This window comes from Macaca mulatta, chromosome 20 (assembly GCF_049350105.2).
Source record: "Macaca mulatta isolate MMU2019108-1 chromosome 20, T2T-MMU8v2.0, whole genome shotgun sequence".
NCBI classification, from domain to species: Eukaryota; Metazoa; Chordata; class Mammalia; order Primates; family Cercopithecidae; genus Macaca; species Macaca mulatta.
Window position 1 is genome coordinate 82953290 of NC_133425.1, and position 27535 is coordinate 82980824.

Consider the following 27535-nt stretch of genomic DNA (forward strand, 5'->3'; position numbering starts at 1 on the left):
GGTGACGGAGTGAGACTCCGTCTCAGAAAAATAAATAAGTACATGAATAACACTAATCAGAATTTCGTGTGTTCCATATTTCACAGACGCTTTCACACAGAGCCCTCATGAGGAAGCCCCTGCAGGGAGAACGCTCAGAGATGGAAAGTCACTGCCCAAGGCCACACAGCTGAGACCTAAACCCTGAATATCTCCAGGGCTGTCCCGTTGATATCTTCCAACAGCACGTGCACAGAGACAGCCATCAGTGGGGACGCTGCCTGGATGGAGGACAGCTAGTTTGGCGTTCGCTTCAGAACAATCTGGGGGAGGTAGAATGCGGGTATGGAGGAGAGAAGATGGCTCCCAGGTGGAAGCTGGTGATAGGTCCCAGGTGGGCACCCCAGGTGGCACCCTAGGTGAGCACACGGGGTTCATTACACTCTGCCTTCTTAGACAGATGCATGTTTGTCATTTTCCATAGTAAATGGTTTTTTTTTTCAATGATCTTGAGTAAGCATATGAGATAGCATTAAATATAAGGGAAAGCTTCCCTCCACTCCCAGAACAGATCCCTTTCAACAAGGGGTGTGGTGGATGTGGTGGAGCTAACACAAAACTGGCTATGCAGGAGAATTGCTTAAACCCGGGAGGTGGCAGTTGCAGTGAGCTGAGATAGTGCCATTGCACCCCAACCTGGGCAACAAGAGGGGAACTTTGTCTCAAAAAAAAAAGGACTGGCCATGTATTGATCATTATGGAAGGTCAGTGGCAGGTACGTGGGGTTTTTTTGGGGGGGGGGGAGGGGGAGAAGGAGTTTTGCTCTGTTGCCCAGGCTGGAGTACAATGGCACGATCTCAGCTCACTGCAACCTCCACCTCCCACGTTCAAGTGATTCTCCTGCATCAGCCTCCCGAGTTGCTGGCATTACAGGTGTGCACCACCATGCTGGGCTAGTTTTTGTATTTTTAGTAGAGATGGGGTTTCACCATCTTGGCCAGGCTGATCTCAAACTCCCAACCTCAGGTGATCTGCCCACCTCGGCCTCCCAAAGTGCTGGGATGACAGGCGTGAACCACTGCCCTGGCCATGGGTGTTTATTATACTATTGACACTACCCTTTTATGGGCTTGCAAATCTCCAAAATAAAAAACAAATAATCATAAAAACAAACTATATCAGTTTAAAAAGAAAGTCATCTCATAATTGAGTCTTTACAGGTTAGTCTTTTAATGATTTCACTTTGTACAACCAAGTATTGTTTGGGGAAGACACCTTGTTCTGAAACAACCTCAAATGAGGCTCTACTAAGAAATTCTGAGGAGAAACTGAGGGAAGCAATAACAAAGGAGGCAAAACCAAAAACAACAACAACAAAAACACCCTACAAATTCAGCAGCTCTTCCTGGGTGAGGAGCTCCCAGTGTAGATGTTGACATGAATAAGCCTTTTAAACATGTCTTTAAAAAGAAACACTGGGCCAGGCACGGTGGCTTACCTCTGTAATCCCAGCACTTTGGGAGGTTGAGGCAGGGGGATCACTTGATCCCTGGTGTTTGAGACCAGCCTGAGCAACATAGCAAGACCTTCTCTCTACAAAAAATAAAATAAAAATAAATTAGCTGGGCATGGTGGTGGGCGGCAGTAGTCCTAGCTACTCAGGAGACTGAGGCGAGATAATTGCTTGAGCCCAGGAGGTCGAGGCTACAGGGAACCATGATTGCACCACTGCCTCCAGCCGGGGTGACAGAGTGAGACCCCATCTTGAAAAAAAAAAAAAAAGAAAGAAAGGAAAAAAAGAAACACTGGTTGTGAGGAGCAGAACCCCAGCCAGTAAGTCAAAAAGCAGGGGTGGGTGGGTGGCGGGGCGTGGAATAAAACCTGTGGTAATTTTTTATTTTTTCAGATGAAGTCTCGCTCTGTTGCCCAGGCTGGACTGCAATGGCGCGATCTTGGCTCACTGCAACCTTTGCCTCCCGGGTTCAAGAGATCCTCCCACCTCAGCCTCCCATGTAGCTGGGACTACAGGTGCACACCACCATGCCCAACTAATTTTTATATTTTTTATAGAGACAGGGTTTCACCATGTTGGCCAGGCTGGTCTCAAAATCCTGGGCTCACGTGATCTGCCCACTTCGGCCTCCCAAAGTGCTGGGATTACAGGCGTGAGCCCCCGTGCCTGGCAGAGAGTTGTGTCTTGACAAAACGACCCTCAACAGTGCCCCGAGTGGATTAAAATCTCAAAGAACTCAGAAGCGAAAAGAAGATGATGTGCTTCGGAAAACAGAGCTGGAAGACTCAAGAAGTGGTTCTTGAAGATAATGACACCGATGTTGGCGACACAGGTGATGGATGGGAATAAAGGGACCCGTATGTGACGCAGAAGAAGCATGTCTTCTAAATCAATGCATTGCATGAGGGTGAGTCAACCGCTGCACTGTCAACCCAGACATTTACGAGAGGTGACACTGTGGGCTTCTTCTTCACACAAGTTCTAGTTGGGTGTGTGTGGGTGGTCTTCTACATGGTGACTCAGGGCCCAGTCCCTCTCCTTGTGGTGGATTCACCATCACCTAGGCTCCAGTGTCTGGGGAGATTCCCGGCATCCAGCCAGCAGATGGTGAAGACTTGGGAAGGTTGGGTGTGGGGAGTTTCCAAGGCCAGGCATGGAAGCAGCGCCCACCATTATGTCCCAATCTCATTGGACAGACTCTGTCATGTGACTGTCCTGACTGCAAGGGAGGCTTGGAAATGGAGACAACTTGTATTGTTAGGAGTAAGAGGAAGCAATTTGATGAACAACTGGCTAGTCTCTACCCCACATCCTATCTTATCTCACTTTTGATTTCAAAATGCATTTCTAATTTAATCAATGAATTATATTTTATAAGCACTCTTGTGACTTTTCCATCCACAATCAAAACATTTACATCTTCAAGATGGATAAAGAACATTTTGGAGGATCCAGCTGGACATTGCCCTGTATTTACGGTTCCCTTGTGTGTAAGGCACAAGTGTTAGTTCTTGGTTTGGAAAGATGTTTGCATTAGATTCAGTGAAAAAAGCAAGTTAAAGAGCTCACAGCTATGGAGTTCCTACAGTTGCCCACACGTCAGCAACTCGGGAGGTGAGTGGCTTGGCTGGAGGGTTCAGCGTGGGACCCCCACGGTGTGGCTTCAGCACGTATTGCCTCCTGTGACGACGCAGGAGGTAGAAAGTGATTTTATCTTTCTGTGAAAAAAAAATGTGGTGTATATGCATGGAAAAATGTGTATAAGGAAACACCCCAAAATATTAATAGTGGCATTGCCTTGAGAATAGAAAGGGGGGAAATTTTAGCAAAATAGTAGTAAACATTTTATTGCCCGGACATATGGAAAAGTGCACAAATTGTGAACGTCCAGCTTGAGGAATTTTCACAAATGAAATTCCCACGTATAATCAGCACCCGATTAAGCCATAGAACATTCCAGACCTGCTTCCAGGCCCTCCCTCTTCTCCCAAGGGTGGCCAGCCCAGCTCCGAATGCCCCAGGCTAGTTTCCAAGGTTGTGGTCTCTGAGTCATCATAAACGGAGCCTCCAAGGGTCTGGCCTCTTGCACACAGACTCATGCTGTGAGAGTCATCCTTGCTGTGTGTGCACGAAGCTGTTCATTTCCTTGCCGTATAGTGGAGTAGAGGCGATTTCAACTTTTCTTTATGATGATTTATATTTCCCATTTCTCTACAGTGAATATATATTGCTTGCATAAGGAAACAAATTTTCAAAAATCAAATGGAGAAAAAAAAAACCAGTTGATTTTCCAACAGCAAAAACCCAGCGCTGTCCTGGGACCTCCGGCCCAGGAAAAGCTGCAAAACATACCATTTCTGGCCTAGGCCAGCCTGTCTGTCGGCAGCGTCACCGCAGGCGGCGTCCTCTGGGGTCCCATGATCCAGCTCCAGCAGGCAGCTGAGGCCTGGAGCCAGGCGGGAGGCAGCCCAACTCCGGCTAAATATACGTGCGGGAGGCTCCTCCCAGCCTGTGGATCTCTCCTGGCCCTTTTCTTTCCCAGTAAAGCCGGAGGAGGTTCGGGAGAACAAAGGCAGGTCCCCGGAAAGAGCCAAGGCCAGGCAGGAGGAGCCCCGGAGAGAGCCTGAGAGCCGGGGCCGGGCAGCCTCAGACCAGAGAGCCGGCCCTGCCAGGCATCGGCGGTCGGAGAAGACATGCCGTTTACGCAGACCTCGGGTGATTTTGGAGCAAAGCTCCCAGCACTTCGCTGAAACGGGAAGGGCTCTGCAGCCCGGAGGACATGTGGGGCTCGCCCTCCCCTCCCAGGCCAGGCTGCGGGCAGGCGTTCTACAGCCTCCCCGTCTCCCACACCACCCACGCGCCCTGAGCTTGCAGGAGCCGTCTGCCTCCTGGAGTCCTTCCTCCTGAGTGTGGAATGCGCACACGCCCTACATACACGCTGGCGTTCTCGCCTTCCCAGAGTGGGAAGGAGCTAGAACCAGGGGAAAGATGGCGGGCCAGAGCGTCCCTCTGCCGTGTGGCTCAGGGGAAGCAGCTCTGCTCACATCTCCAGGATCTGCCTTGGAGGCTCAGGAGGAGGTGGGTCCGGAGCCAGCGGAGGGCTTTGCATCCCAGGCCCGCTGGCCACCACCTGTGTGATCGTAGGAAAACCACTTTGCCTCTAGAGTCTCAGTTCCCTCATCTGTAAAATGGGGATGATTGTAGGACCTGAATTATAGGGTTGTGAGAATTAAGTGGGTTAAAAAAAAAAAAACTCTTAGAACAATATTGGGCTCATGATAATTGATAAGTATTATTAGGTGTGCAAACTCACACATGCACACATACACTAATACATACACACACGCACACATTCATGCATGTACACACACACCAGTACACACACACATATACACAGCCATGCATACAGGGACAATTCACACACACACATACACACACATATATACACATGCAAGCACACATCTATACATATGTACATTACACATGTACACATGTTTACACATGCATACAGAGACACACTCTGACACACACATACACACACATGCACACGTGAGTCACCTAAAATCTGGACCAGGGCCACGTGCAGCCCTAGAGAAGGAGAATCTTGCCTTGCCTGGTGCAGCGGCCTTGGGAAGGTCTCCTACTTGTTATTCATTCTCCTTCTAAATTATTATTCATTCTTACTAATGACAAAGCGGTTCTTCCCTTGGGCCAGAGGCTGGCCCTGCTGTCTTAGATTGGATTCTCTGGGGAGCCGGTTCCCTGGGAGCTGGGATCTGAGTAGAAAGAGTCTGTCGGGAGGGGATCCAAGAAGCACAGTGGGAGAGCGGGGGCGTGGTGGGGAAGGGAAGGAGCCAGACAGGATGTGGCAGTGAGCAGCTGGGGCTCTGTCCTGCTGCAGGGTGGGGGCAGGGGCGGTCGTAGGACAAACCGCAAACCTTGACTCCTGTTTGTTGTTGGACGAGGGCTGCTCTTGGGGTGTAAACTCCCAGCACTTCCAGCCTACCCTGTGCCCGGACTCTGGTGTGGCCCTCACTCCTAGATTCACGGGCTCCCTGGAGACATCTCTGCACAACTGTTGGCTCACACGTGGTCTTCTATTCACAGGTGAACAGATACTCAATGCAGGCCTTCGTGTGCCAGGCCAGGGTTCAGGGGAGCGAGGCACACAGCCGTGCCTGCAGGAGGCTTACCCCCTTCATCCAGAAGGTTCCACAAAGCCAAGTAGAATGGGAAAGCATGGGGGAGGGATATGAAGGAGATGGACAAAGGCCAGACAGCAGTGAGCTCTGAGGGACGGGTAAGGATTGGGTGTGTGGGGTGGTTCCTCAAAAGTATATGGAGAATCATCCTATGACATAGCAATTCTGCTCCTAGGTGTCTACTCAAGGGAATTCAAACAGGCGCTCAGACAGATACCTGCGTACCCGTGTTCACAGCAACATTATCCACAACAGCCAGACGCCGGACACTACCAAGGGTCTGTCATGGATGAACAGATAAACACGGCATGCATACAATGCGGTGTTATTCAGTCACAGAAAGGAGAGAAGCTCTGAGTCACACCGCAACATGGCCTGGAAACTGTGATGCAATCATAAAATATGATGACACATTGTGATTCCATTTATGTGAAATGTCTGCAATAGGCAAATCCATAAACACGTAAAGCTCACGAGTGGTTGCCAGGGGCGTGGGGCAGGGGTCGGGAGGGGAAAAGGGAGTGGCTGCTAACGGGGACGGGGTGTTTTGGGGTGATAGGAATGCTCTGGTGCTACATGGACAGTGCTGCTGGTTGCAACAACTCTGTGAATGTATGAAATGCCACTGTATTGTTCAGGTTAAAATAGGCAAGGCGTGGTGGCACATGCCTGTAGTCCCAGCTACTCGGGAGGCCAAGGCAGGAGGATCACTCGGGCCCAGGAGGTCAGAGCTGTGATCACACTGCACTCCAGCCTGGGCGACAGAGTGAGATGTTATCTCTAAAATTAAAAAATGAAATCAAATAAGTAAAACAAAATGGTTAAAATGATACATTTTGTTATGTGAATTTTGCCTAAATAAAAAGAGTTAGCAGGGAGCAGGGGAATTCCAGTCTGAGGGATCGGCATCATTAGGGCCCGGGGACAGAGGCGCTGCTCAGCGTGGCACCCAAAGCAGCAGCAAGGCCTTGTACACAGCAGGAGGGGTGCGAGAGGGAGCCTCCCTGGCCAATCCCCAAGCTTGCCTGGACCATGACCTGAGATCTGGCACGCCCTATGCACTGGCTGCTTCCTCTCCCGGGATCTCTGTCATCTGGAGGTAGGTATTTGACTGATCCCACTTCACAGATGAGGGGAGTGAGGCCTGAGGCTCAGGGAGAAGGGTGGTGGGCCGGGTTGGGAAACCCAGGTCTGTCTGACTCCCAATCCCCTCAGCACTCAGGGGAATCCCAAACCCCTCCTGTGGCGAAGGCTGCTGGGTTTGGTGTCAGCACGTTAGACTCAGTAAGAAACCTCCACTGAGGGCTGGCTCCCTCCAAACTGGGGCTGGCTCCCTCCAAACCGGGGCTGGCTCTGTGCTGATTCCAGAGTCAAGGCAGAGAGGGAATTGGCAGAGGATGGGGGAGAGAGGGCAGCTGACCCGGGGAGAGGGAGGGGAATTGCAAGAGGGAGGCGCTCACTATCCCCATATCCCTGTGCAAATGGACGTGCTGGGGGTCGGCCCCTGCGTGGGCACAGCTCAGCACACTGTGATGGGGTCCATGTCGGTGGCTGCGGCCTCAGGCCCAGGATGTGCGTTGTCACATGCCCTCTGAGGCCAGGACATGATGGGGAAGAGACGTCTCGAGGCTGTGGGGGGTGGAACCTGCTGGGCCCAAGTTCATCTGTGTCCCCTCGCCTGGCCTCCTTGTGATGAACACATGCATCTGTTATCTGCTGATGCCTAACACACCCCCAGCCTCGGGGGCTTAAGACAATACACATTGATCATCTCATGGTTTTTGTGGGTTGGGAATGTAGAGCTGCCTGGCTGAGTGGTGCTGGCCCAGGGATCTCATGTGGTCAGAGTCAAGGCATTGGCTGGGGCCGGGGTCACAGGGCTCCAAATGGAGCTGCGGGACCCACTTCCATGTCGTTGGCCAAGCCTCACGCCCTTGCTGGCTGTTTGCGGGAAGTGTCTGTTTCTTGCTACCTGGGACTCCGTAGGGCAGATCACAGCATGACAGCAGCTTCCCACAGAGAGCGAGAGAGGCTGAGACACTAAGGCAGAGGCCACGGTCTTTTTGTAACCTCATCTCGGAAGCGACATGGCTCCATGTCTGCCGTAATGTCTTGTTAAAGGTGAATGACTAAGTCCAGCCTGCACTCAGGGGCAGGAGAATTAAGCTCTCCGTCTTCAGGAGCAGAGTGCCCAGGAATGTGCGGACCTGTCTTTAAAACCAGCACCAGGGGTATGATCAGCCAGGGGTTTGTAGTTTCACCCAGGCTCTGCGAGCTGCTGTGTAAACTCTGGCCTATGACGTGGCAAGAATGGGAAATGTGGGGTCTGCAGCCTTGTGTGTGTGTCCCAGTCTTGCCACTTCCTGGCTGAGTGGCCTTGTGCTCTTCCTCTGAAAACAAGGACTGTAAGGGAAAAGTGGAAACCACCTGTCTGCCAGGAGGAAGGAGGTTGGTGCATGAGCTGTGGCGTAGCTGCAGGTGGAGAAGCATCCCGCGCCACATTTCAGGTGAACAATGAGAGCTACCTGAGTTAATGTTGATCAACCAAAAATGTTATATCAGCGGGGAATGGTGGCTCACACCTATAATCCCAGCACTTCGGGAGGCTGAGGCAGGCGGATGGCTTGATGTCAGGAGTTCAAGACCAGCTTGGCCAACGTGGTGAAACCCTGTATCTGCTAAAAATACAAGAATCAGCCAGGCATGGTGGCAGGTGCCTGTAATTCCAGCTACTCAGGAGGCTGAGGCAGGAGAATCGCTTGAACCTGGGAGGCAGAAGTTGCAGTGACTGAGATCATGCAGCTGCTCTCTAGCCTGGGTGACAAAGCAAGAGTCCATCTCGTAACAAAAACAAAAGAAAACAAACAAAAACGTAATATCGAGTAGAAAAAAGCCAGTTGTTAAAGGATTTGACAGTGTGATGCCCTTTACACGAATCCCGTGTGCTGCGTGGTTTCCAGGTGTTGGCATAGGAGCAATGGAAGCAAAGCCGCGTGAGAAGCACGCAAAGCTTCAGGGAGGGGTGACCTCTGCGCGGGGACAGGGCGAGGGGGGAAGAGCTGCAACTCTAACTTTCATCTCCTTAATGAACACTCAAAAGCAAATATGGAAAGGATGAACATTTGTTAAATCTGGGGGGTGGTACAGGGGTGTCTGGTACATGTTGAACTGTTCATAGCTGGAAATCGTGAGTGTATTTTGACAGGCTCACTGCTGTGAGGATGCTCTAGGGAGAGGCCTGGGTTGAACACCCCCATGTTGACGGGGATGCTGAAGTGCCAGGGCTCACGGGGGCCGTCATCCTCCGTCAGTGACACACGTGTGAACACAGACGTGTTCACCGCCCCTTGCTCTCTGCCCCAGACCCGGGCAAGATGATGAGAGGGCCCAGGTGTCCCCACTAGACCTGGTGCTAGCACAAGCTTCAGACCTTCCCACGTGTGCGGAAGCCCTCACCCGCCCCACACGCCAACCACACCACAGCCCAAGGGGGTCTCTGTCTCTTGCTCCCGTAGCCATTTTTGGCCTGGCTTGGACAGCCGGCCTCCTCTCCCGGAGAGCCTCCTTCTGTGGGAGGCATGCTTCTCCCTCCCGTCCTGGTGTGTCGTGACATCTAAATCTGACTGCGGGTTGGTGGGGCGCCATTCCACTTCCTCGGTGTGGCCACAGCACGTTGACACCTGGGAAGCACTCACCTCCTAATTCTGAAAGGTCAGGGCCAGGTGAGTCAGGCCTCCATCAGCTGGCACTGGCGCCCTTGTCTCCTAAGCTCAGCCTCAGCTCGGCCCCAGCCCCTGGGTGAAACCTCTCCTCGCTAACAGCTTGCAGTCCGGCCTCCCTCTCCCCACCCCAGTCCACGGCTTTCCCTAGGACTGCCCCTCAAGGCCTCGGTGGTAAGAACTGCCCCTGCCTGCAGGAGGCAGATACTCCTGGGTGGGTGGGGGATGCTTTCTCCTGGGCCAGCTCATCAGTCCTCACAGGTGTGTGGCTCTGGGCATGCACAGCAGCCCTAAAACACTAGGGAGAGCAAACTGTTTGCAAATCTGCAGAGCTCGGTCAGCGGCTCACCTCGGCTGTCACCAGGCAAAGGGGCCCAGAGCCCCTCACGCTTGGCGGCATCTTAGGTTCCATAGAGGGTATGGCAAAGGCCGTCGGCAGTTGTGTGACGATGATTGTGCACAGGCCTGCCAGCATCGTGTGTCCTGTGCATGCAGTAGTTACAAAAACTACCCTGAAGGTTTGCTGGGAGGGTGCACATCGGACCATGCGAAATTGCCCTTTAAGAGATGTAAAACGGCCAAATGCTGACGATTTCATACGGTTCATTTGAAAAGTAAAACAAACTAAATATTTTGCACTCTTCCCCCCAACATTCACATGGGTAAGAAGTTGGGTTATTATTCCCCCCAAGCCCGGGGGGTGCACAGGTATTTGCAGCCTTTTGGGGGGTGGGATTGGCAACACGGGAATTTCCATGGAGAGAAGGCGGCTGCAGTGCTGCACGGTCGCTGCCGTCCAGACGGGGTCTCCCTTGGTCCGCGATCCTCTCTGGGCCTGCTCGCCAGGCGGCCTCAGGAATGGAGGCCCACAGGCTGTGAAGCTGCAGGAGAGCTTTCCAGCCCCTCTGCGCCGGGCTCCGGCCTTTCCCGATGCCTCCGGCCAGGCCCTTCACTGCCTGGTCTCCATACGGAGAGCGGGTGGCTCTGATCCTCCCTGGGGCCGATCAGCTTGGCAGGAATTGGCTGCATCAACAGCCTGGCTGAACTGGCGGCTGATGGCAGAGATTCAGGTACCATGGAGAAGGCAGGAGCCCTGCCCAGACGCAGGCAGCGTCCCAAGAATGGGCTTCTCCAGCCTGATGACCACATGTCAAGCCTGGCCATGAACACACTGCCCTGGGCTGTCATCAGCCTCCGGCTTCCTGCAAGAGGGGTAGTAGGGGGAGACCTCTACACCTGGGGCCCTGGCCACTCAGAATGTGGGCCCCAGACCAGCAGCATCAGCACCACCATAGAAATGCAGAGTCTCGGGCCCCTCACGGACTTCCTGGACCAGAACCTTCATTTGAACAAGAGTCCAGGGACTCTGATGCATGTGGGCAGGTTGGGCAGCCTGGCACACACAGAACCACCAGGCAACAGACAGAGGGTTTGCAAAGTGCACATGCTCTGCTGTTCCACCTTTTGGGATTTATCGGAAGGAAGCAGACACACACACACACACACTCACACACACACACGGAAACATTTGGAAGAGTGACTCCGTGCTCACCGCAGAGGTCCACCTGGCCATGGTGGAGGCTCCCATTTCGTCTTCTCAGCAACCTTGGGAGGTGGCTGCTCTGACAGGGAAGAAACTGAGGCTCTGGGGCCCTAAGGAGCCTCAGGCTGCCCAGCCAGGATGAAGTGGCATTACGAGTTTAATTCAGACAGCTGGCTTCTAGACCGCTTGTCCCCGCCACTGGCCTCCGCAGCCTCCGTGCGCACATGGTCCCCGCAATGGCGTTATTTACAATCGTGAGGCAGTGAGGCGTGTCTATGCGACTCGCGTCCTGGTCTTTACTTTGGGGCATGAGTACCACCCTGCCTTGTAATACGTTCATGTTCTCTTTACCCAACTCTCCAGGAAACACACAGAGCTCCCAGGCCAGTGGCTCTGCCTCTTCCACCTCTTGAGGCTTCTGTTCCCTTTCCTGGAGGTGCCTCCCAAATGGGATTGTGTGGACGCAGCGGAGTCATGCTCAGCCCTGGTCCTGCCTCCTGAGTGGGGCTGTGTGGACACAGTGGAGTCGTGTGCTCAGCCCTGGTCCTGCCTGCCGAGTGGGGCTCTGTGGACACAGCGGATGCGTGCTTAGCCCTGGTCCTGCTTCTCGAGTGGGGCTCTGTGGATACAGCGGAGTTGTGCTCAGCCCTGGTCCTGCCTGCCGAGTGGGGCTCTGTGGACACAGCGGATTCGTGCTTAGCCCTGGTCCTGCCTGCCGAGTGGGGCTCTGTGGATACAGCGGAGTTGTGCTCAGCCCTGGTCCTGGTACACACTTGTACATGGACAGGAGGGATTGCTGCTGTTAACAGGGACGGTCACTTACATTTGCAGTGTGCACACAGCCTCATTCTGTGCAGAGAGGAGGGGGTGTTGTCTCCTTCCCATTTGACAGGTGACAACTCACAGGCTGAGGAAGGCTGTGTGATTTGCCCAAGACCGCACAGTTAGCAAGGGGCAGAGTCAGGACTGAACACAAATCTTCAGAGCTCACTTCGGGCTTCCGGAAGTTCTTTAGTTCTTAGTCAGTCCAGAGATTCTGAAACTGACGTAACTACTTGCCAGCCAGACCCAGTCTTCAAGTCATCAGCAACTGTCCTCACCGATGGCCCACCGAACGCCCTGAGCTTCTACGGTGGTGTCACGCGCCAGCCACACGGGTAAGGTCTGCGTCCATTTTGCTCTTCATCGCATTCCCAGCCCTGGCCTCGTGTTTCTTGGATGAATACTGAGTGAGCTGTTGAATGTTCAGGGTGGAGGGTCTGGTTTGGGGGCAGCAAGGTGGGTGGGGAGAGGGTGGGAGCATAAAGAAGAGCCTTGATCCCGCCCAGCTCCCCACCTGGTAAAGGGCAGAGACTCGTTCCTGCTAGCCCAAGGCAAGACATGTTCTTGGATAAGATGGAGCTCACAGAAGCCGTCATGGGGTGGGTGAGTCACTGAGGCTTAAGGGAGCTCTGTGGTCTTTGGCCCCCAAAGCAGTGGGGTTCCACTTGAGCTCTCATTCTGTGACCTCCCCCTTAACCATGTCTTCCACTCCCCGATGGCCATTCTGGGACCAGTCCTTCCTCCAGGAAGCCCTTAGATATCCCATCAGCTCTGGCCACAGTGTGGGGCAGGAGTGAGTGTCTCCGAGCCAGGTCTATCCTGGTCTGTCCAGGCTCCTGAGTCACTTTCTTCAAGAACAGATCATGGGGGTGGGATGAGACTCATGTCTTGGTTCCAACACATGCCCCATTCTCAGGGCACAAGGCTCTCATATGAGAGGCAGGGCTGCCACATCTGAAATGGCAGGGGTTGGCATCACACGCTGTATTCCCTGTCCTCACAGGGCCGTGAATGCACGGAGCAGAGGAGCATGGATGCGGGCGAACATCCTCACAAAGAATGTGAGTGTTTCACTTAGGCTCCTGCAGCCACAACATCCAAAGAAGGAGCTAAAAAAAGAGAAAGATTTTAGACTGGGCTTCGTCGAAATTAAAAATTTGTGCTGCAAGTGATACCATGAAGAAAATGAAAAGACAACCCATGGAATGGAAGAAAACATTTGCAAATTATGTATCTGATACGATATTTGTATCCAGAATGTATAAAGAACTCATAACTCAGGCCAGGCGCGGTGGCTCACACCTGTAATCCCAGCACTTTGGGAGGCCAAGGCGGGCGGATCATGAGGTCAGGAGATTGAGACCATCCTGGCTAACACGGTGAAACACCGTCTCTACTAAAAATACAAAATATTAGCCGGGTCTGCTGGTGGGCGCCTGTAGTCCCAGCTACTCGGGAAGTTGAGGCAGGAGAATGGCGTGAACCCGGGAGGCGGAGCTTACAGTGAGCCGAGATCACGCCACTGCACTCCAGCCTGGGTGACAGAGCGAGACTCCATCTCAAAAAAAAAAAAAAAGAACTCCAAAAAAGAACTCCCATAACTCAGTAATAAAAGTACAAATTTTAAAATGGGCAAAGTCTCTACCAATAACTTGTAGAAAGGTAAAATAAAATGGGCAAGGGATCTGAACACGCAGTTCTCTAAAGATGACATAGAGAAGGCCAATAAGCACTTGGAAAGATGCTTAGCATCTCTCATCATCAGGGAGTGCAAATCACCACCCAACTGGATGCCCCCACACCAGCGAGGACACCGGACGGATGCCCCCACACGAGCCAGGACGCCAGATGGATGCCCCCACACCAGCGAGGATGCCTGACAGACGCCCCCACACCAGCCAGGACGCCCCCAAACCAGCGAGGATGCCAGACGGACGGATGCCCCCACACCAGCCGGGACACCGGTCGGATGCCCCCACACCAGTGAGGATGCTGTCATCAGAAAGACAGACAAAAACAAGTGTCGAAGAAGATATGGAGGAACTGGAACCCCTGTATGCTGCTGGTGGGAAGGAAGGATGATGCAGCCGCTGTGGAAAGTTTGGCAGCTCCTTAAAAAGTAAAGCACACAGTTACCATGTGATCTTGCAATTTTACTTTTCGGTATATACCTGAGAAAATTGAAAAAGTATGTCCACCCAAACACTTGTACATGCATGTTCATCATAGCCCCAAGCTAGAAACACCCCACATTTCATCCACTGATGAATGGACAAAGTGTGATCCAGCCACGCAATGGAAGATGAACTGGACAGAAATGGGACGAAAGCACCAATGCACACTACAACACGGAGGAACCTCAAAAACACTAGCTGAGTGAAGGAAGCCAACACAGAAGATCACATATCACAGAGTTATATTCACAGGAAATCTCTGGAACTAAGAAATCCAGGGAAACAGGAAACAGGTGAGTGGTTGCCAGGGACTGAGGGCACTGTGGGGAGGGAGGGACTGCTAACGAGTATGGGCTTGCCTGTCTGCCTGCCTGCCTTCCTCTCCCTCTCTTTCTTCCTCCCCTCCCCTCCCCTCCTCCCTCTCCTCTCCTCTTTCCTTTCCCCTTTCCTGTCCTTTCTTTTCCTTTTTTGAGATAGGGTCTCACTCTGTCACCCAGGCTGGAGGGCAGTGGTGCCATCACAGCTCACCACAGCCTTGACCTCCCGGGCACAGGTGATTCTTCCACCTCAGCCTCCTGAGTAGCTGGGACCACAGGCACGCGCCACCATGCCCGGCTAATTTTTTTGGTTTTGGTAGAAACAGTGTTTCACCATGTTGGCCAGGCTGGTCTCTAACTCCTGGGCTCGAGGGATCTGCCTGCCTCAGCCTCCCAAAGTGTTGGGATTACAGGCGTGAGCCACTGCGCCTGGCAGGGTATGGAGTTTCTTTCTGGGGTAGTGAAAAGGTAAAATGACATTGTGGTGATAGTTTACAACTTGATGAATCACTGAAAACATTGAATTGTACACTTCAAACAGGTGAACTGTATGGAATGTAAATTCTCTCTCAATAAATGTTTTTTAAAAGTTTTTCATTTTCAGCCAGTCATGTTGGCTCACATCTGCAATCCCAGCACTTTAGGAGGCTGAGGCGGGCAGATCACCTGAGGTTGGGAGTTTGAGGCCAGCCTGACCAACATGGAGAAACTCCGTCTCTACTAAAAATACAAAATTAACTGGGTGTGGTGGTGCATGCCTGTAATCCCAGCTACTCAAGAGGCTGAGGCAGGAGAATTGCTTGAACCTGGGAGGTAGAAGTTGTGGTGAGCCAAGATCATGCCACTGCACTCCAGCCTGGGCAACAAGAGTGAAACTCTGTCTCGAAAAAAAAAGTTTTTCAATTTCAAATGCTAGAAAATCCAACTTAAAGTGATTTAGGCAAAAAGGGAATTTGTTGGTGCCTATTCCTTGGTAAATGGGTCAGTTCAGAGGTAGTTTGGCTTCAGGTACTGCTGGATCCAGGGTCTGAAACAGGTTGTCAGCACCCAGGCCAAGCCCATCCCACACAACAGCTGAGTATACGGAGACCCCTGAGTGCTTTTGCCCCAGTAAAGGCGAGTTGCCCTTGGGCAACCCAAGCCCCCTGCAGGCTGCACTGGCACAGGAGAGGAGGAGGGCAAGGCCTTCCCGGCCCGTCCAGGCAGAAGGCAAGGTTGGGGAAGTTCTGGGAGAGAAAGGGAGCTGTCCTCAGTCCCTTGTTACTCTCAGCTGCTCTGTGATCCCAAGAAAATTCTTCCCCACCATATTCATTCATTTGGTCACCCCCACATATTTGTTGAGTACCTAGTGTATACAGACACTTACTGCCCTGGGGAGAGAAAGTGAACACAGCAGATCTCGTCCCTGCCTGAAGCATTTAGTGACAAGCATTGATGATGACACAAACCCAGCCACAGGGGTGCCGAGCACTGATACAAATGGCCTGAGAGGTGATGGGAGCACAGGGCAGGAGCACCCATCCTGGCCTTGGGTGGGGTGGGAGGCCGGGCAGGCTTCCTGAAAGAAGGAGAGACCTGAATGAATACACCAGGCAGAGGGAACAGAGTATGGACGGGCAGAAGCCAGCTCAAGTAGGTGGGATATGAGAACTGGAGCATGGGGTGAAGATGGGGAGGCAAGAGGGCTTGGCAGACAGCAGTTCGGGGGAGCCTTGGGATCCGTGTGAAGGAGACCGGGAGTTATCCTGAGGCCAGTGAGCACTGATGAAAACCCGCCTTGACGGGACAGGTGGGAACTCGCCTGGGCTGCACTGCACGCTGCAGGAAGCTGGTTTACACTGGCCAGGGCTCTCAGTGCACTATTGTGACTTTTGGGTTCATCTCCCCAATTTCTGAGCCTTTCCACCCTAGCTTTGACTTTTGGGTGCACCCACCCTCCTGGAGTAGCTCAGCCCCTTCCCAAAGCCTTGCCCAGACTCTACGACTGCCGCTGCCTTCCTGGATGAACCAGCAGATTCACGAACCTCTTCCTGCCGCCCACACTGCTCAGTGACCTTCCACGGGGATGGACGGGTTCACGATAGGTAAGACAAAGGTGTGAGGAAACCACTAGCTACCTCATTCTAACGAGGTCTAATCATAGTTGTTAGCCCTGGGAGCCAGACAAGGAGGAGGGAAGACATAAAAGCAATCCATCCGGGAAAGCGTTTCTTTGGATGTCTTTTTCTTTTTTCTTTTCTTTCTTTTTTTTTTTTTCTTTTTCTTTTTTTTTTATTTTGGAGACATTGTCTTACTCTGTCATCTAGGCTGGAGAGCACAGGTGCCATCTCAGCTCACTGTAACCTCCGCCTCCTAAGTTCAAGCGATTCTCCTGCTTCAGCCTCCCGAGTAGCTGGGACTACAGGTGTGCGCCACCATGCCTGGCTAATTTTTGTATTTTTAGTAGAGGCAGCATTTCACTATGTTGGCCAGGCTGGTCTCAAACTCCTGACCTTAGTGATCCACCCGCCTCAGCCTCCCAAAGTGCTTGGATTACAGGCGTGAGCCACCGCGCCCCGTCTGGATGTCTTTATATGCTTGGCATCATCTGCTGAGCAGGAAGGGGTGAGTGGGACCTCTGTAACTCTCTATAGCCGTCCCCAAGTGCCATGTTGGCAATATCAGCTCATGTCAAACAAGGTCAAAACATAGATCACAGAAATAGCCACAGCCGAGTGTCTTAAAAGCACTTTCAGACTACACCCTTCACTTCATGTGACAAGCATTGATTCAACAAATGTTTAGGGGAGGCTGACTTCCCAGTCATGTCTTTGTTTGTTCATTTATCATTCACTCAAAAATGTAACGATTGCCTCCTACTGCATGCTGGACACTGTGCCAGGTGCTGAGGAGGAGAAGAGAGAAGGAGAGAGAAGAAGAGAAATCTGGCAGCGCTCCCCACTCCCCACTTGAGTGGATGAGACCATGAGTTAGAAGATAGTTACGTGGCAGAGCGGTATAGGCTATAATGGGGGTGCACAGGGTGCTGACAGAGCTCAGAGACACCTAAAGTGGCTCCAGGGGACCCCTGGAGAGGGTGTTTATGGTGAAGGCTGAGAGTGAATGAGTGTTCTGCAAGAAAGAGATGTGTGCACGCATTCTAGCATACACAGACAAGAAAGTGAAAGCAGCTCTTTTGAATAAAAACAGCCATAAACCATAAGCAACTCTTATGTCTACCTACAGTAGAAGGGATCAGTCACATTGGAGATATTCATAGGATGGAATATTATACAGCAAAGAGAACAAGTGAACCTAAGGGACCCAGCCACAGGAATGAATCCCAAGCACGATGTTGGGCAGAAAAGAAAGGATTTGGTAGGATTCCAGTCCCACGAAGCTCACACACAGGAAAACTAGGCCACAGTGCCTAAGATGCACATAGACAGGTGGTAACATTATAAAGAAAAGCAAAAGTGATCATAAGTTCAGGTGAATGGCTCTGTCTGGAGGGAGGAGAAGGTTATGATTGGAGAGGGATACACAGTGGGTTTTGGGGGTTCCAATAATGTCTAATTCCTTGACCTGGGTGGTCATTATCTGAGCATTTACTATTTAAATATTCATTAAATTATATAAATATGTGGCTTGGCCAGAGACAACTCATTTTTTTCCCAGCGAGGGGACATTTGCACACTTGAGACAGAAGAGTGTGGTGGCTGCAAGCCTGTGCTCTGCTGTCAACTGCTTCTTCATTTCCACCTTAAGTAAGTGAGTTGGCCTTTATGAGCTTCAGATTTCCTCATCTGTAAAATGAGGGTAATAATACTACCAGCCTCATAAAGTTGCTTTAGGATTAAATACAATATGATAATATAGGTTCAGCACAGAGCCAGGCACATACATGTAATAATTATCACTATCATTATCACTACCATCATCACCATTCCCATAATCCTCATCACCATCACTATCATCATCACAAACTACCATCATCATCACCATCACCATCATCATCACTACCATTGCCATCATTATAATCATCACCATCATCACTATCCTCACCACCATTACCATCATCATCATTATCACCATCATCACTACCATCATCATCACCATCACCATCATCATCACCACCATTGCCATCATTATAATCATCACCATCATCACTATCCTCACCACCATTACCATCATCACCATTATCACCATCATCACTACCATCATCATCACTATCACCATCATCATCACCACCATTACCATCATTATAATCATCACCATCATCACTATCGTCACCACCATTACCATCATCACCATTATCACCATCATCACTACCATTATCATCACTATCACCATCATCATCACCACCATTACCATCATTATAATCATCACCATCATCACTATCGTCACCATCACCATTACCATCATCACCATCATCACTACCATTATCACCATCATCACCATCACTATCACCACCATCACCATTACCACCATCACATCACCATCACTGTCACCATCACCATCATTATAATCATCACCACCATCGTCATCACTACCATCATCACCATCACCATCATCACCATCACCATCATTAACATTGTCACCATCTTTATCATCACCATCACCATCATCACCACCATCACCATCACCATCATCATCATCATTACCCTTATTACCATCACCACCACCACCACCATCATCCCCATCATCATCACTAACACATCATCATCTTCATTATCCTTTATATCATCATCACAATCACAAGTTTATTTTTTCTTCGTGTTAATCCATACAAATTACTTCTGCTTTATCCCCCTCTTCTTCCTTCCTCCCACCTCTCTTTTCATAATTATCTTCATCTTGAAATTGAATGACCAGTGACAGCACTATCTGGAGTCATGGGTAGTTCTAGATCTTAGTAAGTAAGGAAGTAAAATCACGCTTATCATTTTGTCAAAGCTCTTCCATTCTCAATTTTACATCATGTCTTATTGACAGACCCCCATATCCCAATTTTTGGCTCAGTTTGCTTCCTCTACTTGTACTAGAAATGCTGATCACATCTTTCTGCCATCACGAGGGAGGACCCTGGACCCCACTACTTGACCACAGCTAATCGAGTCAGAAAGGGACACCTGACCCAAGCTGAATGTCTCTCCTAAGACTCAGGAATCAGGATCCCCAGAGTTCAGGTTAGTGACTGTCAGGATGGGAAGAGCAGATTGCAACAGATAAAGCTGGTCTATGGAAGGCAGAAACACAAGGCAGGATGGCTGAGAGCAGAGATGTAGGGCCCAGTAAAATAGAGAGGTTTGGGTCGTGTCATTGTGAGAAGGTGGCCACCTGCAAGCTGGGCAGAGAACTCTCACCAGGGACTGAATCAGCCAGAAGCTTGATCTTAGACTTTTAGCCTCCAAAACTGTAAGACATTTCTGTTGTTTAAGTTACCCAGTCTGCGGAATTTTGTTATGCTGGCCCTCGAAGACTAGTACGTAGGGCTTGGTAAACATTTTCTGTAAAGGACAAGATGGTAAATATTTTACGCTTTATAGGCTATATGGTGTCTGTCACAATGACCCCACTCTTACGTTGCAGTGTAAAAGCCACTCCAGACACACAAATGAATGGCCATGGTTGTGCTTCAGTGAAATTTTGTTTATGAAAGGCGGTGGACTAGATTTGACCTCTGGGTTATGGTTTGTGTGATGCCTGGCTTAAAACAACAATTTTTTTTTTTTCAGAAAATTGAAATGATGACAAGGTTTGATGGGGAACATTTGTCTCGGCTGCATGTGGCTTTAGCTGGGGTGGCCTGCCTGGGGTCTGGAGGGTCTACTTTCAAGATGGTACACTTTTATGGCTGTCAAATGGTACTGGCTGCTGGCTGGGAGTCTGGCTGGAGCTGTAGGCTGGAGGACCCTGTATCTCTCCTTGTTGGCATGTCCAGGGGCTTCTTGAACCTCCTTACATCATGGCAACTTGGTTCCAAGCTTGAGCACCCCAAGAGCATGAGGCAGAAGCTGTGTTGCTGCTTATGAACTGACCTTTGAAGTCACATCATGTCACTTCTGTGATAATCACACACTGGCCCAGAGTCAAGGGAAGGGAATGCAAAGCCCATCTCTCAACAGAGACCTAGAAATACCCAAATGGCGGTCCCACTTTGCTCCCCCAAAGCACTCCCTCAACAGGAGGGGTGTCAACACCACCCTGAAAGAAGATCACGTGGAATGGGGGACCTTGTGGACATTTCACAGTGTTATGGTAAACACAGGCAAAGACAAGAAGGTAAGCACAGATAAGTTGATTGTGGCTCAGTTCTTTGAGGGAGATCAATAGGCTTTTGTGGGGATGAAGGGGGAACTAACTTTCTTCAGTACAGTCAGGAAGCCTCTCTGGAGCTGAGACCAGAAAGCTATACTGTCATGGGAAGAGGCACCAGGCAAAAGAAGCAGCAAGGACCCATGCTGGAGGCCAGAAAGGGTGCAGGCTGGAAGGCCAGGCAGACTTGGGCTTGAATCCTGCCCAGTCATTATTTTCCTTCTGGCAAGGCACTTTACCTTGGTGGAGAAAAGTGTGTCTTTTAAAAAGGAGAGTGTAATTCCAAATCTCCTCAGTCCACAAGATGACTAACATGCTGTCTTCATCCTCATGCCTGGCTCACATGTGGGTTACAGCTTTTTTGTCTTTCTCCCTGGTTTTTGTTTTTAAATTGCTGGGTGGTATGATGTTTATGGGCTTGGAGAGTTTCCTCCAAAATGAAATCAATACTGCCAGCCCTACTTTATGGGGGAGTGATTTCCAAATTGCACAGAATAAATGCCTCTAATATCTGCATTTCAGAGACTAGAGCCTGTCACCGCTGGAGTGACTGACTGCAGGAGATGAGAGAGGATCAGTTGGCGGTAGGGGTGGGGGGCTTGGAACTGCAGGAGCAGAGGGTACACTGGCCAAGGGTGGAAGGTGCTGACCAGTAACTGCTTGGAAAAAACCACTGTGTTTCAATAGGATCTCAGTTGCAATCCACTGCTTGTGTGAAGGAGGGCTGCTGATTCAGCAGCAAAAGGGTTGGAAATAAAATGGAAGAAATGGAAAGTAGAGCGTATGAGTGGTGGCAATGTTTATTTCAACAGGCAGAGGGCTGGGCGTCTCCATGCAGGAATCCATGACCCTCCCTGGGGGGCTGGCTTCTGGTAACATTACTTCTCACTTCCTGAGCTCTTACTGAGTGCTGGGCGCCTGGCTTTTGAATTCCCACGGTAACCCTACGGGAACTATGTCATCTCCGTTTTACAGATGAGAAAACTGAGCTCAGGGACATTCGGTGACTGCCGAAAGCCACACTGCTGGTGGACCCTGGAGCCAAGGTTTGAACCCGAGTCTCTTGAGGACAAGGTGCTGTTCCTTTGGCCCACACATTTACAATAGAGAAATTTTCATGGACATGAAACAGCCCAGAGATATTATTTCATACCTATTTAGATGAATCAAGTAAAATAAATGGAAAGAAAATCAGAAGTTTGAGGACACCAGTGCCGGCCAGGAAATAGAGAACCACAAACCCAGGCACACTGAAGGGTGAGAGGTCAATTGCTCCAGGTGTTTCGAAAGCAATTTGGCAGCTTCCAATAAAGTCCAAGAGGTAGCTGGTCCCATGATGCCACCGCAGACATTTTGAGAACTTCTGTAGAGGGGCACAGGGAGACAGCTCTGGGAAGTTCACTGAATCACTGTAACTGCACAAAACACAGCCGACTGCCCTAAAAGTCCCTCATTAACAGTGGGTGTATAAAGAGGTGACTGTCCTCCTGGCTGCTGGGACCCTGGGGAGGAGGCTTTGGTGCCCAAGGCAGGAGACTGAGGTTGAACTCTGGGACTCCCAGGAGGGGCTGATTTTCCTGATAGCCCCATGAGCCAAGAGTGAGCCAAGAGTGGGGACCATCGTGATTCTCTCAGACGGGGGAAGATCTGAGCAGGGCTCCTGGCTGATTGGAGGCTCCGAATCGCACCTCTTCTCCTGTCCTAATCTCAGACTCCAGGCCTGGCTTGCAGTTCCTGGCTTACTGCGCCGCGAAGTCACCGGCCCACGCTCCCAGGAGCGAGGACCCTGGGCAGCCTCCCCACCCTGATCAGCCCACTGCACCGGGCTCCTGCCATTTCCCGCACGCATTCCAGGAGGGCTGGGGACGCCGGCTTCTGCCTGAGGATTTATGGTCCAGGAAATGCATTTTAAATGGGTCCCAGGATGCTCGGATCCAAGAATCAGACACTGTCTCTTGGGGGAGAGTGGGGCGGAGGGTGAGAGTATGTCTGGAGAGAGACCTAGAAACGCCCGAATGGCGGTCCCACTTTGCTCCCCCAAAGCGCGACCGTTCCCCGAGTGGGGGGCTACCTGTTGGCCAGGGCGCACGGAATTCGGGTGACTTTGCTCCAAGATACGTGCGTGTGCCTCCACTCTCATTTAATTTATAGGGGAGAGGGATTCGCCAAATCCCTGTTTTCTGGGGTAAGCCCCCCTCCCCCGACCCTTGGACCCAAGCTGCCCGGAAGGAAGAAGGAAAGAGTGTTTGTCACCGGAGAAAACCACCTGTGGTTTGCAAAGGGCCTCAGTCGAGTCAGGGGCAGGCGGGGCAGATCCGAACCCGGCGGGAGGGGCGACGCGCGTGAGCGGGCAGGGGCAGGGGCGCTCAGCTCGCAGGGCCTCCTCTGCCAGCCTCACCGCCCGGCTCCCGGGAGGGGGCCGAGGGCGCCCTGGGTGCTGGGCGCCTTCCCATTACGCAGTTCCTGTGCCTTTAAATCCCAGTCCCGGAGGGGGCGGGGGCGCCCCGGCTGGACCCCGGTTTCCAGGCCGGCGGGGGCCCCGGGGAAGCCCCGGGCGGGGAGCGCGGGGCGGGGGGCGCGGAGGGCGGGGCGCCCAGGGTCCCCGCCCGCGCGCCGAGCCCCAGCCTGCCCGGCCGCGCCCCTCTTGGGACCGTCGCGCTCCGGGGGCGGGGGCCGGGGCGGGGGCGGGCGGGGGCGCGCGGGCGGGGGCGCGCGGGCGGGGGACGGGCGGGGGCGCGCGGGCGGGCGGGGTGCGGGCGCGCGCCGCGCGGCCCGAGCGCGCGAGCCGGGTCCGGAGCGCACGCCGCCGCCACCGCCGCCGCCGCCTCTCGAGCCGCCGCATTGCTGCTGCCGCCGCCGCCCCGCGCCCGGCCCGCGGCCCCCAATATGGTGCAGCCGCCAGCGCCGCCGCCCGTGCCGCCGCCGCCCGCGGGCCCCGCCGCCGCCCTCGGGCGCCCGCAGCGCGGCAGCCGCAGGTGGGGGGCCGCGGCCCGGGCCTGAACCGCCCCCCGCCCGGCCTCGGCGCGGCGCCCTCCCCGCGGGGCTGCCGGCGAGGGGCCCTCTCACCGCTGAGGTGGAGCCGCGGGCCCCGCCGCCGCCGCTCCTGCCCCCTCCCTCCCTCCTCCCCTCCCCCTCCCCTCCGGTCCTGTCTCCAGCGGGAGCGCGAGACGCTGGTCAGGCTCCGCGGCGCAGCTCGAAAAGGAATAATCGCCCCCGATTGACTGAAATTCCTCCGGAGCCGGCGCCGCGGCCGCCCGCGCCCGAGACCGCGCTCCGGGGCCGCGTCCTCCTCTCCTCCGGAAAACGCTCGCGACCCAGGGCCGCCGGCGGCGGCGACTCCGCTGTGTCGATCGCCTGAGTCCGTTTTCACCGTTTGCGGGATCTGGAACCGAGTTACATGCATGTCCAGTGGGGGCAGGTTTAATTTTGACGACGGAGGGTCCTACTGTGGAGGCTGGGAGGACGGCAAGGCGCACGGCCATGGCGTCTGCACCGGCCCCAAGGGCCAAGGCGAATACACCGGCTCGTGGAGCCACGGCTTCGAGGTGCTGGGCGTCTACACCTGGCCCAGCGGCAACACGTACCAGGGCACCTGGGCGCAGGGCAAGCGCCACGGCATCGGCCTGGAGAGCAAGGGGAAGTGGGTGTACAAGGGCGAGTGGACGCACGGATTCAAGGGGCGCTACGGGGTGCGGGAGTGCGCGGGCAACGGGGCCAAATACGAAGGGACCTGGAGCAACGGGCTGCAGGACGGCTACGGGACCGAGACCTACTCGGACGGAGGTAGGTGCCGCGGGCCGGGCCGGGGCGGGAGGGGACCTGCTTCCGATCGCGCCCCTTCTGTGGATCTCCGGGGAAGTTGAGCTGCGCCCTCCGGTTGGGCCGTGGGCACCAGGGGCCTTTCCCGGGCTTCCCTGGAGGCCACGGAGGCTCCTGGCTACAGGTTGCCCCGCTGCCTGGTGGGGACAGTGCCCCTGTGCCAGCTGAAGGGTGTTGGGGGCTTTCCAGGGGCAGAGTCAGGCGGGGCCCAGCAGAGCCTCCGTGCGTCGGACACAGCAGGCCGGAGACCTGCGGGAAGGGCCAGGCTGGGCCCGCGGCCCTGGGGAACCCAGCAAGGACAGAGGGGGCTGGGAGAAGGGCCCCTCCCCCTGTTGGCTTTGCCCCCCACCCAGGAGGCCGCCGTTCGATCAGGCCTCAGCTTCGCTTCTAGTGTTCCTGCGGCGCCCGAGGGCCTTCCTCAGCCCCGAATCTGCCCAAGCGGAGGGAAAGGGAGTGATGGGGAGCGCTAGGGGCGGGGGATGCCAACCCGAACCAAAACAGCCAGGCAATAAACTTCTAGGTGGTTGGACGCGGACTAGAGCTGTCGAAGCAGGCTGCTGGAGGGAGGAGGGAGGCCCATCTGCTCAGTGAGAGCCCAGGAATCTCGCCTTTCAGTGGCTGCATCATTTTCACCATTAGTTGAGGGAATCGGTCTGTGCTTTCATTCTAAGATGCCACCACATTCGGGGCAGAGCCGGGGCCGGAAGCCAGGGAGCTGCCTGCTGCTGCTGCTGTTGCTGCTGCTGCTGTAAGATGGTTTCTGTGCAGGGAGCCTTGGCCGGCTCTGCAGCTGCCCGCCTGCCTGGATACTCCGATATCCACTCCTCAGTGCACCTGACACATACGGAGCCGGTCCTTTCCTGGAAGCCAGACCCCAAACAAACAGACTGGCTTCCCCGACCAGTCCACCCCCATGTGGGAGCTCATCCTCAGAGGCCCTGGGTCCCCTGCCTCCCTCGGGCGGCTCGCCTGTTTCAGGCATGGATGCCTGGGAAGGGAGTGAGGTGCAGCGATGACTTGTGCTTCTGCCGGGAATAAAAATCCAGAGCGTACGTGTGGTCTGGTCCTCCCCGCCCGCTGGCTGCCTGCGAGTCTCATGAAGAAAGCTGGAAACACCTGCTCCCCGGCCACATCCAGGAGTGGCAGGGGGCTGGAGAGTAATTATTATTTTGGCTTATGCAACTGAAAAGCAGGGTTCATTATTACCCGAAGAGGAGGAGGAGTCTGGGGCAGTTAATTATATAATGCTCTTGCCTGTCAAAGCTGTGCCCAGCCCCGGTCTCAGGCGGCCTTTTCTGTGCCGTTGTTGTTTTCATGGGGCAGGTTGGAGAGCTTCCCTGACCCTGGGGCGCTGAGGGCCAGGCAGTAGCAGACGGTGCTCCCTTGGTTCCAGGCTGTGGGCCTGTGTGTGTGTGAATGTGTGTGCGCGCGCGTGCAGGCACAGGGAGGCCCGGGCAGCAGATGTGGGTGGCTGAGACAGGCAGGCAGCCTGGCGCTTCCAGCTGGGCTGTTTGGAGCCCAGAGGCTGCTGTCACCCCCAGGCTCTGGCCACCAGGCTCTGCAGACCTGTCCTCCAGAGGTGCTCCCAGCTGAGCCTGCTCCAGAAGGACTGTGCAGGCTGGGCTCACGCAGGGCATGGGGAAGAGAGGAGCCAGGGCTTTCATCGTCTCTGAAACTCCTGAGAATATCTGGGGGTGAGGCTGAGCACCCCACTCTGCCCACGCTCCTCAGACATCTCCAGTGTCCGGAGGAATCATTTCTTTCATTCAACAAATACTAATGGAATGTTTACTATGAGCCAGATGTGCCAGGCTCTGGGAAAACCACACTGAGCAAAGCAGACACAGATCTTTGCCCTCATGGAGCTTACATTTGAGGGAGAGGGAGCAGCGATTCTGTTGTGGCTTTTTGGGGAAGAAAGGATCTGATTCTGTGGCTGGCCGTGAGTTTAGGATCTGACCGGTTAAGGGGAGAGATGTTTTTCGCCATGGGTCCACTTGGCTGGGCTCTCCACTCCAGCCAGCCAGCTCCCTCAGCGTCCTGCTCCCCTACGCCCTTCCCCTCCTTGTGGTCCTGCCTGATCGTGTCCATTCTACAGATGAGGCCAGTAAGGCCTGGGCTGTGTGATTCAGGAGTCCCAGCCTTTGTCTGCAGGGATCCCTGATCTGTCTGGGACCAAACCCCCCTTGTTCCGGCATCACATTGCATGGAAGAAGCCCAGATTTTCACCATCCTCTCAAGGGATGTGCGGTTCTCAGCTGTCCCATAGGCAAAGCCAGGCAGGGACGCAGATGGGGAGCTGCATGGCCGGCTCTCCCTTTTGGTTGGCGACATGGCATGATGGGAAATAGAATTGACCCTTCTGGTCTTGGGGACTCGGGCCTGGACATCTGGGCCATTTTTCTGGAGGGCTCCCAGCTTCCTGTTGGGAAAGGGGTGACTGTGGCACTGAGTGTCCCCAGGCAGCCCATGGAGGGAGCCCACAGGATATGGGGATCCCCGGAATGGGGCAGAGGCCTCCATGCCTCCTTCCCAGTCAACTGGTGGGTGGTGACAGCCGTGTCCGAGGGGCAGTGAGGAAGGAGTTAATGGCCCCAGCTCCACTCCGACTTTTCCTTTGCACAAGAAGTGGGGGAATATTGGGCAACCATCAGCAAAGCTCCGGAACCTTAGCCCAGCTCTTGGCGCTGACTTGGGGAATGATGCACCAGCGGCCAGTGTATTCCACATGTAGCTGGAATTGGTGTGGAATTTCAGCTGAGGACACCTGTGCCAACTCCTCCTTCTCCAGGTGTGTCCTCCCCTTAGGGTACTCCCTGATGGGGCTGAGGAGCTTCTACTGTCTGCATGGGGAGGCCTGGGGGTGTGGGGTACAGGCACACATGCTTGAAGTCTCAACCCCAACTTGCATCCCGGGCTTGAATCCCTGCCCTACATGCCCTGTTTTGTGACCTTGGGCGGGTTACTTAACCTCTCTGAGCTTGTTTCTTCATCTTTACAAAAGGTTGATAACAATACCTATAAGGTGGGTGAGGATTAACTGAGAATGGTGTGTGTGGCTATGCCAGGAATATAGTAAGCATACATTATTATTTACCATTAGTTCTATCGTTACAGTTTCCAGGCAATGCATGTCACTTACAATGATCA

General features: G+C 53.4%; 1 protein-coding gene and 3 long non-coding RNA genes across 8 annotated transcripts in view; 3 read left to right on the forward strand and 1 right to left on the reverse strand.

The window, feature by feature from the left end:
• The first annotated feature begins 212 nt into the window (after window positions 1-212).
• LOC106995112 (uncharacterized) lies at window positions 213-6515 on the forward strand. The gene is made up of 4 exons (XR_013412012.1): window positions 213-398; window positions 2050-3106; window positions 5600-5792; window positions 5870-6515. It is a non-coding gene; the product is annotated as an uncharacterized LOC106995112 (long non-coding RNA).
• A 3484-nt stretch (window positions 6516-9999) lies between these two features.
• LOC144338164 (uncharacterized) lies at window positions 10000-22965 on the reverse strand. The gene is made up of 2 exons (XR_013412029.1): window positions 22833-22965; window positions 10000-12887 (listed from the first exon to the last, which is right to left on the reverse strand). It is a non-coding gene; the product is annotated as an uncharacterized LOC144338164 (long non-coding RNA).
• LOC144338166 (uncharacterized) lies at window positions 10244-12959 on the forward strand. Its single transcript, XR_013412032.1, has 2 exons — window positions 10244-12113; window positions 12782-12959. It is a non-coding gene; the product is annotated as an uncharacterized LOC144338166 (long non-coding RNA).
• The window catches only part of JPH3 (junctophilin 3), a 111197-nt gene continuing 106317 nt past the window's right edge, over window positions 22656-27535 (forward strand). The window contains exons 1-2 of one of the 5 annotated variants that reach the window (XM_077986636.1): window positions 23336-23424; window positions 23542-24349. In XM_077986636.1, the coding sequence (XP_077842762.1) occupies window positions 23968-24349 (382 nt within the window). In that variant the 5' untranslated portion in view covers window positions 23336-23424; window positions 23542-23967. Of the gene's footprint in view, window positions 22752-23335; window positions 24350-24905; window positions 25543-27535 lie in introns of those variants that run through there. The other 4 variants (XM_015126759.3, XM_015126760.3, XR_013412024.1 and 1 more) reach the window with 4 other exon arrangements.